Raw genomic sequence first — 12422 nt, forward strand, 5'->3', positions numbered from 1 at the left:
TTTTTAATTGAAGTTGATCTGATTTATCTCTTTATCTAATGAGTTGTTAGAATGTTGGTTTCCTTTTCTGGCTCACAGTGACTGCTCTTATGACCCTTATGAACACACTTGCAGGAATGCTGGTTCTTTAAAAAAATTGATTGTCACCTGTAGTTTATTAAGATAGTTTTTTTCCTGGATTTGAGCTGTTTTCTGGAGGTAGTAAAGAGAATTGAATACTAAAAATACAAAAGATACATGGCTAAATAACTAAATTCTAGTCAAGAAAAGGATTGAAGATTTCGAATCATTAATAAAAGGAGAGAATCTTTCATCTGATTGTAACTCTTCATATTAAAGACTAGCAGACCTTGTAGCATAAATTGTTACATATTGTTCATAAACTATTCATAGTAAGTAATAAAGCTATATAATTATTACTCTTTAAAGAATTTATAAACTTAAATTGGTAATTATATACTATCTGATAATGTTGTTTTCCTCAATGATACAATTTAGGTATGGCATTTCAGTAACTTTTGCTTTTTTCCATATTCACAAGGCCAAGTTTATAGTAAGAAGCATTTTATGTTTTATCAGATGAACTGATAGTTAGATTAAATTGACAGATTTTACAGTTTGAAAAAAAGCCTTGTGTGTGTAGGTTTAGCTGTTTTTTTTCTCCCTAATAGCAACAGAGGGGTTAACAAAGATGCCTTCTCTCTGACCTTGCCTTAGTTATATTCTTAGAACACTTCACGTATATTCTCATTCATTAATTATTCACATATTATTGAACAGCACTGAATGAAGAGAAGTCCTTAAATTCATACTTGGGTAATGACATGGTTGATAATAATAATAAAAAAATTCTCCCTCTGTTACCTCTCTTTAGCACTCCTTATTTATTCTTTTCTCCTGTAAAAATATTATTTCTTTTTCTGAAGCATGAGACCGTGAGTACTACCCACCTGCCACATTTATTCTTGGTGCTACTATAACACCCTTCAGACCTCATTTTCCCTGGCTGGAACACTCTTCCATATAAAAGACAAATGTCACACCTCAGCAGGGAATAACTGGTCTCTGCTTTAAGCTTGCTGTCAGTAAATACTCCATTATATCTCTCTACTCTGACTCTCATGTCTCTGTGTTGCTCATTCCCTGCCATATGGACTTGACAGTGTGTGTAAAGGGCTGTGAAGTGGGAGAGTGCAAGAATTCATGACACAGGTCAGCAGGTGCAATGAGAGCAATGAACCTGATTTTGAGCACAAACACAAAATCAGGAAAGCTGAATGGCAGGCTGTGGCAGAAAGCATAAGAAACATAGAACAGAAGGGCAGAAAGCCCAGCTAAGACCTTGAGTGGTGCTTTCAGAACTAGTTCTTCCGGCAGTGCAAGTCAGTAACTTCTTTCCAGAATTCTTTTTACAAATCCTCTGCCATTTCATCTATGACTCCCACATCACCACCCTGCTATCTCTGGCCCTGATTTCTCTTCATCCTCCCGAGTTCCTTATTTCTCTTGAATTCTATGTTTTGATTTTTTTTTTCCTCAGCCTCATTTTCCCTGCTTGTATCTTTTAATAATCATCCCAGTATCTCCACTGCAAACAGAGTTGAGTAGCCCATATTTTCTGAGGGCCACCTTTTCTCCTCATTTCTTTTTTATTTTGAGGAAGAGGTGATGAACAATTTTGGCATTACTTCTCTTCCAACTACCAGAGTCGCCAGCTGGCATCCTGCTTTCCCCTTCTTTCAAGCACAGCCAAGAACAGCAGTAAGCTACGGCTAAGGTTTTATGGGCATTCACATATAACATACATCCTTAGACCACAAAAGCTGTAACAGAACTATTTTTTAATGGTTTACTGGAAATTATGTTGGCATTTTTCTTAAAATGGAGGGTCCTGAATGGGGATATTATCACTTGTTTAAAAAAAAGGATGTTTCTAGTCCATAGAAAAAATGTGAGCCAAATGCACTGTTAAGGGCAAAGAAGTAAGCAGAATTATTCCAAACTTGTATTTTTTTTAAGCAATGTCAGAAGCTGAGTGTTCAGGACTGAATAATGACTTTAAAATACTTACTTTGGCAATAGTATAGATTATTTAAACTGTTAGGCCTTTGCTCAGTGGTCTGGGCTAGAGAGAGAGGATGCACTACTGTGTTGGATTTAGCTGAAACCCAACCAATATTTCCCCCACCTAGCAAGATGTACAGCTATTATTTCTTCTGCCACTTCCCAGACCTATGCTTTGTTGTCCAGAAGCATGACCTGGTGAGCTAATGACTAACTTTGCTAGTGACTGCAAACAAATCCTTCAGGCTCAGTTCTCCAAGCTTCTCTGGCCCAGCAGCACCCACCTGTTCCTCAGGCCAGGGTGCCACACAGTCACCTGTGTGCCAAGGGCAGCAAAGGGAAGGGGCCTGGAGTCCAAAGTGATTTGCATGCTCAGACTGTGTCTGTACAAGGAGCAAGGACATCTGTGTAACTTCCGTTGTCTAAGGAATAAGTGGGCATATAACAAAATGGGTAAAGGTTGGAAGGGACCACAGTGGGTCCAGCCTCCCTGGACCAGAGGGTCCTCCTAGAACACATTGCATAGGATTGTGTCCATATGGTTCTGGAATATCTCCAGTGAGGGAGACTCTACGACCTCTCTGGAAATCTGTTCCAGTGCTCAGTCACCTGCACAGTAAAAAAAGTTCTTATTTGTATTCAGGTGGAACTTCCTGTGTACCAGTTTGTCCCATTGCCTCTTGTCCTACTGCCTGGCACCACCAAGAAGAGTTTGTCTCCATCTTCTTGGCACCCTTCCTTTAGGTATTTACACGTATAGAATATCCTTGTGTAGAAGCAGCTGTGAAGCTTTCACAGAGGAAAAGTTAGTGCAACAGAAACACTGAGAGCGAGGAAAGAGTTTCATTTTGAGGGAGCTTTAGTCTCACTTTTGCCTGTAATGAAGACACGCACTCTCTAACAGCTTTACATTCTTCTTATTTTGAGGTTCTCAGAACTGCACATGGATTCAAGGTGAAGCCGCACCAGTGCGGAGCAGACCGGGACTGCCACTGTCTCTACTTTGGATACTTCGTCGCTCAACTTCTCCCAGGGACCCACGTTTGGGAGGCCTGAATGGGGGCGAGACCACGCTGAGCGCAGGGCCGCGACGGAGGGAGGGGTGCAGCGGGAAAAGGGGGGCGGTGGGGGTGTGCGGCTTTTTTCACTTTCGGGGCAAATAAACAGTGGGCGCCACTACGGCCCCGCCCTGCGGCCCGCCCGGCCCCGGCCCTGGTCCCGCCCCTGGCCACCCCCGCCCCGCCCTTCGCACGCCGGGACCGCGCTGGGGATCGCGCCGCTGCCGCTCCCGTTCCCGTCGTGCTGCCGCTGGAGCCGCGGGCCCGCCCGGCTGTGCCGGCGCCGGGCGGGAGGATGCGGCGCTTCGCGCGGGTGGCGCTGCTGTGCCTGGGCTGCGCCGTCTGCTCGCTGCTCTACGGCCTCAGCCAGCTGGCCCTCTCTCTGGAGCAGGAGCCTGGCGGCGGCGGCCGCGAGAGGCAGGCCCGGGACCCCGCCACACCCGGCGCCCGGCAGCAGGCAGGGAGCGCGGGCCGAGGCGAGGCGGGGACCGGCAGGTACGCGGCGCGGGGGCCGGGGCCGGGCGCGGGTGGCGGGTCCCGCCGCATTCCTGCGGGGAGGGCCGGGAGGCGCGGGAGCGCGCCGCTCTCCGTGCCGGCCGCGGGCGGAGCGGGGCCGCGGGCGCCCCCGGCTGCGCGGTGCCGGCCGGGCGGCGGCGCCGAGGCCTGGCGGCGCTTTCGGGCGCAGCGGGCGGTGGTGTCTCTGTGCTCCCTCCCGGCCTCCCGCGGGCCGGGTACTGGGGAACGGTGGTTGGGGCAGCCTTAAACAAGCAAGGAAAACTTTGAGGAGTGGCGTTGCTGGCGACCGAGGCCGCCCCCGTGCGCGTCCCCGCGGCTGCTTGGTGGGACGGCGCAAGTGAAGCGACGAGGGTTGCGTTTCCTTCTTCCAGAGGAGAAAATTTCACGGTGCTTCTTCAGGTCTGAAACTTCGTAACTTTTTGGTTATCAAATATAATTTCAGTGAAGCCAACCTGTTTGTTATGCGATGCCTTCATACAGCCAGTCTTCCCACAGCAACCAGTGAGTTTAGTTCTGTAATTAAAGGGGTGCATACCCGAGCATCTCACACTCTGCATAGTTCTGTTGCCCTCTGTCAGCGGAAACTTTAATGTGGCCAAGTGGTGAGATTATGGAATGGAAATTACTAGTTTTCCTTTAGATTATAGTTTCACAATCCTGTTCACCTGTGGCTACCATAACCCTAAAGCCAGGAAAAGAGCAGTGACGAGAAATCTGTTACTGAAAATGGAGGGAAAATTAGGACCAGACCATTCTGGGCCAGTGTAGCTCTACTTCTGCTCAAAGTTTAAAGCAAACTGAGTTTATTAGTTTGGCGATGGTCACTGCTTCCCAGTGCTGTACAAGCTCCGGCGCCCCCCAGTCCTTGTACTGCTTGTGCTCCTCTGAGCACACGAGTGAATTCACCAACAGGTGTGGTGACCTGTTTGAAAACTACCTAGCGTTTGGCCAACTCAGCGCTCTGTATTGCCTCATTATGTAATTATGAAAGTGTCGATGCTGTTGTAAAGGACTTACGGAGGATGGCAGGATGACAAACTCTGACTTAATAATCTTGGAATATCTTGAAACAGCATTCTGAGTTACTAGGGGTGGAGTCAGCGGAAATGTGAAACCCAGCTTTCGACTGGTGTAACTACTTAAAAGAATTTTTCCCCCGTATTTTTGCATTAGTTCAAGTGAATACAGATTTTAACATGAAAAAAATGTAAGGATAATTGTGCCTCACTTCTAGTTTGTGAGGAAGAACTTCTTGTGAGTGGTTGAAATCTACTAGTTCTAAGTAAAAATACAATGAAAAAACCTGTATGTATGATATTTATTTTACTAAAGAAAACATGCAGTTTAAATGAAGCAAACTTTTATTGGGTAGAAGATAATAATGTAAATAAATTATTTATACCATTGAACAGTGAAATGACTTTAAGCTGCATCATACTGCTAGTAAGCAAAAGAAGAACCAAATTTATTTTAAAAGCTATACTGTTCTAGTATTTGTACTAAAAGTGTAGTTTTTAAATTAAATATATGAGTGGAGAAGAACCTCAGCAAGGTGCAAGAAGCTTCTTGCTGCAGTTATAGCAGGTGAGATATAAATCACAGGGCCCCGTGGTTTCAAATAGAAAAGTTTTACTAACTGACAAAATTCTTTTCTAAAGGTCTCAAGTGCCACAAAGCATTCCACTGTATACAGTTTTTTGGGGGTATATCTCCTTGCAAAACCAGTGTGTGTTGTCACCTGTGTGGGAATTCTTTACCTATAAACTGCTGTCAAGCTGAAGGCTCACTATGAACATCCCCTGTTGTATTGTTTGTACAAAAAGTGCATATGCAAAACTTTTTTGTGAGTCAGACTCTTAGAAAAGAGAAAAGGCTTTTGTTTAAGAAAAAAGTATCCTGTGGCAGTTAAGAAACGTCCCACTGAATGTTCCTTTAGATACATTTGGAAATTATTCTTGACTGTTAAACTGCATTACATTCACTATTGTAAGTGACACACACATCTTGCTGAATATATTGGTGTTTTTTAGTTTTTACACATCAGCTACTTTTCCAGTAGAGACTGAGCACTATGGCCACATATCTCTTTTATGCCCACTTCTGATTGTCTGGTGATCATGTAATATCCCAAAGGGCGTGTAACCTTACAGAGTAAATTGCATTTAGATCACCTTCTAATCCTTGAAGTTTAACATTTTGTATGCATTAATAGTAGCTTTCATAAATGGGTTGCTTCAGCTGTGTTCACTGATAGCTTTAAAATACTATTCAGCAAAGCAAATATGTCATCTGAAGGCATTCATACACTCAGCAGTGTTTTTCTGTTTTCTTTAGCCAAGAAGTGTTTTCTTTGCCTGAATAGTCTAGTTTGGTATATTCCACAAGGGCAGAAAGAGCTCGATCATGCTCCGAGATACAAGAGGGAGACATTGAATTTTCTGTTAGTTTTTGGAAACGTGCAAACGAAAACTTCAAGCATTGAATAAGGCTTTGGACTACTACACCTGGAAGAATTTAGCAATGGTGGTGACATGTTTAAGAAGAAAATAACTTAAAAGGATGTACCATATTGAAAGTAGAATTACAGGTTGAGGTAGGATCCTCCAATAAACATAGTAATTCACAGGAATTTGTTAGGTAATCAGTTTGGTAAGGAGTTGTTTGTTTCAAACGCTGCTCTAGCCTGAGGAACAAGAGGATTGGAGGCTTGTATCTTGAGACTTGATATAAACAGCTGAAGAACACTTTAAGAATTTAATCGCTAAACATCTTCATAAATGCCTTGGATGCAGGACTGGAAGGGATACTAAGCAAGTTTGCAGATGATACAAAACTGGGAGGAGGTGTTGACTCCTTCAAAGGCAGTGTTTTGTCAATATTGCCACTTCAGTTAGGTAGATAATGTTCGTCTTTCTATTCAGGTCCAAAAAAGTGCTATTCTAATAGAAATTTTGAGATACACAGGAAGAATCAGTCTGTTATCCAGTTCTGTGAATTTAGTGAGGTGAGTGAATTTGACCCTATTAAAATGGAACATGTTTCCCTTGCACTGTAGTTTAGCATTTTTGTGCTGCCAGCCATACCGTTCTGCAATGTGTGGCACTGATGCTTGATTGTACCAGTCTCTTGCTCTCTTAACTGTTCTGGCAGAGGGAGAGTTAAGTGGATTATAGTGCATGGAAAGGGTAAAAAGTATATCCACAAGCTTAGCAGAGGAGGGTGGTTATAACAAGGTTCTTTCCTTTGCCTGTTCACAGCTGTTTTCATGGGTATCAGAGCTTAATGAGCAGTTTCACCAGGTTTGCTTCTCAGCTGTTATTTTAAGAAATTGGTCCAGAACCTGCCAAAGAACTTCAGCATATGAAGTAAACTTAAAAGGATGAAACATTCAATTATTTGAAATTGAAACTTCATTTAAAAACTCTGCTGAATTTGACAAGCATTTGACCAGCAAATATTATTTTGCATAGGAATGTTGTGAAGCAGTGAAATGTTATCAAGATTTTTCCAGTTAAAAAGTTGAGGTGACAGACATCTAGGCATTGCATCGACTATCTCCTATCTAATAAAGTCATTGCTTCTATGACTAAATATGTCATAACAAATTTATGGTATTGCTGCAAGCGTTCAGAAAAGTGTTGAGGAGAATTAGAAATTCTTAGTGCATTTTGGAGTTGAATTAAGCATTTATCATCCCAGTTTCTTACTCCTGTGTGATTATGAACAGGAAGGAAATGCATCCTTCCTGTTTTGCTGCACTTGTGGGCTATGCTGTAGGAGAGACGTGAGTCTGTCTATTGGTTGGTTCATGCAGTTGATAAAACTTAAGTTGTTAATGAAAGGAATTATGACAGGAATGTGGTCATCAGGGCTGCATCCCTCACCATTTGGACATTCTGCTAAGTTTGCTGTGGAGTTACAGTAGTACAAATGTGCCGCATGGATTGAAAAGTATTTCTGACAACCATGAACTCCATTAACAAAAGGTTACCACTGATTGTTGAGGGATTTCTTAAAACTTGACTTGCCTGAGCACAGGGCCTCAGTCTTCATGACTGCAACTTATGCACTGCTATGTATTTTGAACACTAATTTGAAATTGTCCTTTCATTCCGAAAAGTTTTCAAGTCACAATGTAGACACTTCTTCTATGTCTGCAGTACTAAAATTTCTGTTACCCAGGGATGTCAAAGCTGGATTAACTGATAGAGGTAGTTAAGAAATGGCTGGTTGCCTAAGGAAGAGATGCTTTGCATTGGCAAACAGATCACTGAGAATGCTACTCTATGACACCAGTGATTTTTGAAACTTCCTATTTCTTCTTTTTTGTATTTTTGACGGTGGTATGTGTTAGGAATTGTCCAGCCTAGTAGTGTGATGAAGTCAAGGCTGCTGCATTTCCATGTTCCTGGGTGTCCAGGCAGTAGCAAAGCGGAGCATTTATTCCAGTGGGATCATAGGCTCCTGGTGCATACACACATGGCTGGCCACAGAGATCAGCACACAGGTAACAGTGCTTGCACGACCACAAACAAGTGTCCTGATCCTGTTCCCTTCTCTGACTGATCAGGGTGAAAGGCTTTAATGAAAAATACATCAGTGTGTGTAAGGTGGATTCCTCCAGTAACTGGCCTTAGACACTTGGTCCATCCAGGAGCTGGCTCCTGATCCTCTGGCCTCTGCTGTTGCTGACCTGTGTGTGAATCCTTGAGGCTTGCAGACCCAATTCAGTTTCATGTACTCACACCCTCTTGGATGTGCAGACACACGTACAGGTGATTGTGCTGGGTATTTTCAGTTAATGGCCTTAGTCTTGTGGCATCAGGCCACAGGATTGCCTCATGAAAGGGGGTCTTCTGGATAGCTGGTCCTGACCTATAGCCTTAAACATTAGCCACTTCTCAAACCCCGGATGGCCAGCTCAGACTTTCTGATGCTTCCAGTTGCTATCCCTCAGACCCTGATCTCTTGTGGCTATGTGAGAGAGGTTCTTTCAGTAGCTCAGATTCACTATTCTCTGTAGAGTCTGGCCCAGTCTTACGGCCTGTCTGACACCTGGCTCCCCAGCCTCCTGCTCTACTTGCAGGCTGGTCTGGTTGCTGGTGGTTACGTGCACCAGCATGCACCCGCCCACGCACAGTGTGCACACATGTCTCTCCGGTCCCTGGCACCACAGGCTCGTGGGCCTCCAGCATCTGTGGCCATCTTCTCACTTGCAGGCACTCTGACACACCCAGGAAAACAGAAGTCTTCACATGTGACTGGAACCTCTTACCATCTCTCTGTTTTTTGCATTCTTCTTCCTCCCCAGTCCACCTTTGATCCCACAGTGAGTCCTACACCCTTTCAGGCAGTAACCCCATTAGGCAGTTGGTAAACTGGCCTGGAGAGTGTCTCCTGTTACCTAGGCTGGTGGATGGATCATCTGCCTGGTTCATGGGCTCTCTCTGCTCTTGCGAATTGGGGCCGTGTTAGGGTATTCTGTGTGCCTTGTTTGTTTTACCTCACATCATTTTCTGCTTTCTATTTGTGGGGACTCACCTTTAATCACTTAGCAATAATAGATGTGAGCAAAATATCCCTCCATAGTACTGAAGGTGACTATTCCTGTCTGACTAGTAACCTCTCTGAGGTAACAATGACTGTACCTGTTTGTGAACAGGTACAATGCATCTCCCTAGCTGTATAAAGCAATTTTTTGTAGTCCAAGCTTTCATCAAATTTCATTTCAAGTAAAAAAATACCTTGATGAGTAGGATTTTAAATGATGTCATTGTGAATGACAAGAAGAAAATGTTGTCCAGTTATTCCAGTCTCTTAATCCTTTATATGAAAAAACTTTGGGGAATATGGTAGCATGTGGTCAACTGAGGGAGTTTGCTGTTGACAGGAGAATGTCTTGAGCTAACATTAGGTAAATTGCATACATACATATCCTAGTAACACTGGTGTTTTAAATATGCAGTTTATGCATCAAACCCAAGGCTGATAATATTTTGCTAAATGGAATGTTTGAAAGGCCTAATGTGTCAGAGAAGTGACACAGCCATTACTTCAGATTTGCCTCTTGCCTTGGTAGTTTGGGTAGGGTAATACTCAAGACAGCTAAGAAAACTCTCATTGACAACTGAAAGAGGAATCCTCTGTAATAATAGCATAATAGTCTTCCAAACCACAAAACTCTTTTGGAGAAATTGTCTATTAATTTATCTTAAAAGTAATGAGAAACAGTTATTTCAAAAAGCTAGTAGTAGAGATCGTAAAGATTGTTCTTCAGATAAATGCAAGGTCTTATGTGCCTTGGAGTTTTTATAAAACTTCAAAAACTACAAAGAGTAATGTAAGAAAGAATATGACAGAGACAACTCATGATTTTATATTTTGTTAAGGAGTAGTGCAGATATCCCTGAAATAGAGTTGCAGTCTATATTTTCATTTTTTGTACCTGGGTTTTTATTTGTGGAGAGCATTAAGTCATGAAATGAAATTACTTGAAAAATCTTGCACACACAATTATCTACAGAATACAAGGATTTCCTGTGATCTACCAAAGAACTGCACCATCCCCCACAGCACTTAAATGAGGCTTTGTGAAACACTGTGTTTATCAGGTCGTTTTTCTAAAGTGTTACAAAAATCAGAAATTACGAATCTTGACACTTTTTGATGCTATATTAAGCTATTATTGTCTGGTATTTGCAAAACATTGGCTTTCACAGGTTTCAGATTACACTACCAAGATGGTACTGATTAATTTCAAACTTGCAAAGCCAACTTTCAGTAGAGTTCTGAGCTATAGTCCTTAAATACCTTTTCATCAGCAGGTTTTGTGTCGGTTTTCTTCTTGCCCATGTCTTTCATTTACAGATACTAACTTTCAAAGGAGAATAAACACTACTGGCTTTGTATCGCCAGGGCAGGGAGCAGAGAAGGTCACTCAAGAGAGTATCTCTTGCTTTACAATATTCTGCTTACTCATTTCAGATTGTAATTCTTGATTTTTTCACCACAACCTTTGAAATATACACTTTTGTTTCTATTTAAAAATATTTCCTATATTGCTGTTGCATAAAATGTAATGGTGAACTAGTAAACCCTGCTTTTTTTAGCTGTTAATGTAGCACAAGTCAATAAATTATTAGTCTTGCTATTAGTATGAAGAAAGAAAACTTGTGAAATGTTGTGATTATTTCTGTATTGCATTAACCATTTGTTATGAAACAGTGGAATTCCTTGGTGCTGCTAAGCCCTGTTTTTTATTAAAAATCCGATTTGCATATTTGCACTAACTAGAGTAATGGGTGAATAAAGGATTGTGTTAAATGGACAATGTAACCTCAAAAAAAAGAAAGTTAGAGTTGTCTTCTGCTTTGAGTAGACAAAGGTATTGAAAAGGTGCAGTTCTTTCTAGCAATAAGTGTTGCCATTCACTCGTTACCTATGGGCTTAATTTAAGCCTAGAACATAGAAGGATCCTCAAAAATTCTTCTCAGCCCCTCTCTTTTTCTCATTCTGAAAATATATGAAGAGGAAAGGGTAAAGGATGGGACTATTCTACCTCTAAAAAATTCTGATTGGCTTCTAATACCTTCTCCTTTGTATTCAAGTTGCATTACATAGCCAGTTTTCTGCCAACTAATTAACTGTTCAAGTTATGCTTGAGCTAGGAGACTATTCATTTAACTTTGCCATAAAATCAGTAACATTTATATAGGTTATTTTTGTCTTATTCTGTTAGGTGTAAGAATTTGTCTGTATCTTTCTGGAATTCCTATTGGATGCTGCCCTCTGATGTTTGTGGAATGAACTGCTTTTGGGAAGCTGCTTTTAGGTAGGATGTTGTTAAATAGTACTTTCTTGTTTGATTGCAGACAGATGTAGCTGATGTTTTTTGGCTCTTTAGCAAGGTGGCAAAACAAAATATCTTGATTACTTCACATGCATTTCACCTGCTTATACTGTGGTTGCCTTTAGCTGGCTTTTTTCTTGTTACCTTATGTTCTGGAATTGTAGACTCAAGTGTTACTACCAAGAGTAGATTTTTTCAATTATATTGGTTCATTAAATAGAAACTTGCTAACATCTGTTAAAACCCTGTCTGAGTATAGTCTGAAAAGTTAACAACAAATTATTTTCCTAAAATAATATTTGCTGCACACTAATACCCATGATACAATAAATAAATTTGTGATAAAATGATATGCTTAGTAAGTACATGTGGATTTTTTTAAATTCAAGTTACATGTTTATAGAATTTAAGGAGGGTAATTCATCCAAAAGCACTGAAGAGATCGTTTTGAATGTTAACATTTAGTATGTTAAAGAATAGACTGTCTTGTTAATGCTGCATCTTTAACAGTAAGTTTAAATGTTTTGATGTGCTGGCTCAGATGTTTTAGGCTGTCACATTACACAGGTAGCTTGAAAAGAAGTAAGCTGCTTGTCATGTAGTTCTCTAACCTGCCTAGTTTTCTTCAGTATATAACCAAAGTTGTAAGTCAATTTTTCTTACATTTAAAATTTTGCTGATTATCCTTTGATATGGTTATCTTTTCCTGTTAGTATGAAGCTTGAATATTTCTGGGAAAGCAAAGGGGAAAAAAAGTTTAGCTTCATAAGACTTACTATTTTTTTGAAAATTATTGTGGGAAAGGCTTTAGATCCCTTATTCCTCTCTGCTTGTGTGTTTTCAGTGCTTTTTAAGCTCATCAGTTGTCAAGAAATTCCTTAAAGAAGTTACTTAGATTGATTTTTATTCTCTTAGTGAACTTCATCTGCAGTTTG

At 41.4% G+C, this 12422-nt stretch overlaps 1 protein-coding gene across 3 annotated transcripts in view; it reads left to right on the top strand.

The window, feature by feature from the left end:
* The first annotated feature begins 3329 nt into the window (after positions 1 to 3329).
* The window catches only part of GXYLT1 (glucoside xylosyltransferase 1), a 29094-nt gene continuing 20001 nt past the window's right edge, over positions 3330 to 12422 (top strand). For 2 of the 3 annotated variants that reach the window (XM_053978856.1, XM_053978858.1), the window contains exons 1-2: positions 3330 to 3617; positions 11377 to 11469. In XM_053978856.1, the coding sequence (XP_053834831.1) occupies positions 3418 to 3617; positions 11377 to 11469 (293 nt within the window). In that variant the 5' untranslated portion in view covers positions 3330 to 3417. The remainder of the gene's footprint in view (positions 3618 to 11376; positions 11470 to 12422) is intronic. The other variant, XM_053978857.1, reaches the window with a different exon arrangement.

Source organism: Vidua macroura, chromosome 5 (genome assembly GCF_024509145.1).
Source record: "Vidua macroura isolate BioBank_ID:100142 chromosome 5, ASM2450914v1, whole genome shotgun sequence".
In the NCBI taxonomy this organism is placed as follows: domain Eukaryota; kingdom Metazoa; phylum Chordata; class Aves; order Passeriformes; family Viduidae; genus Vidua; species Vidua macroura.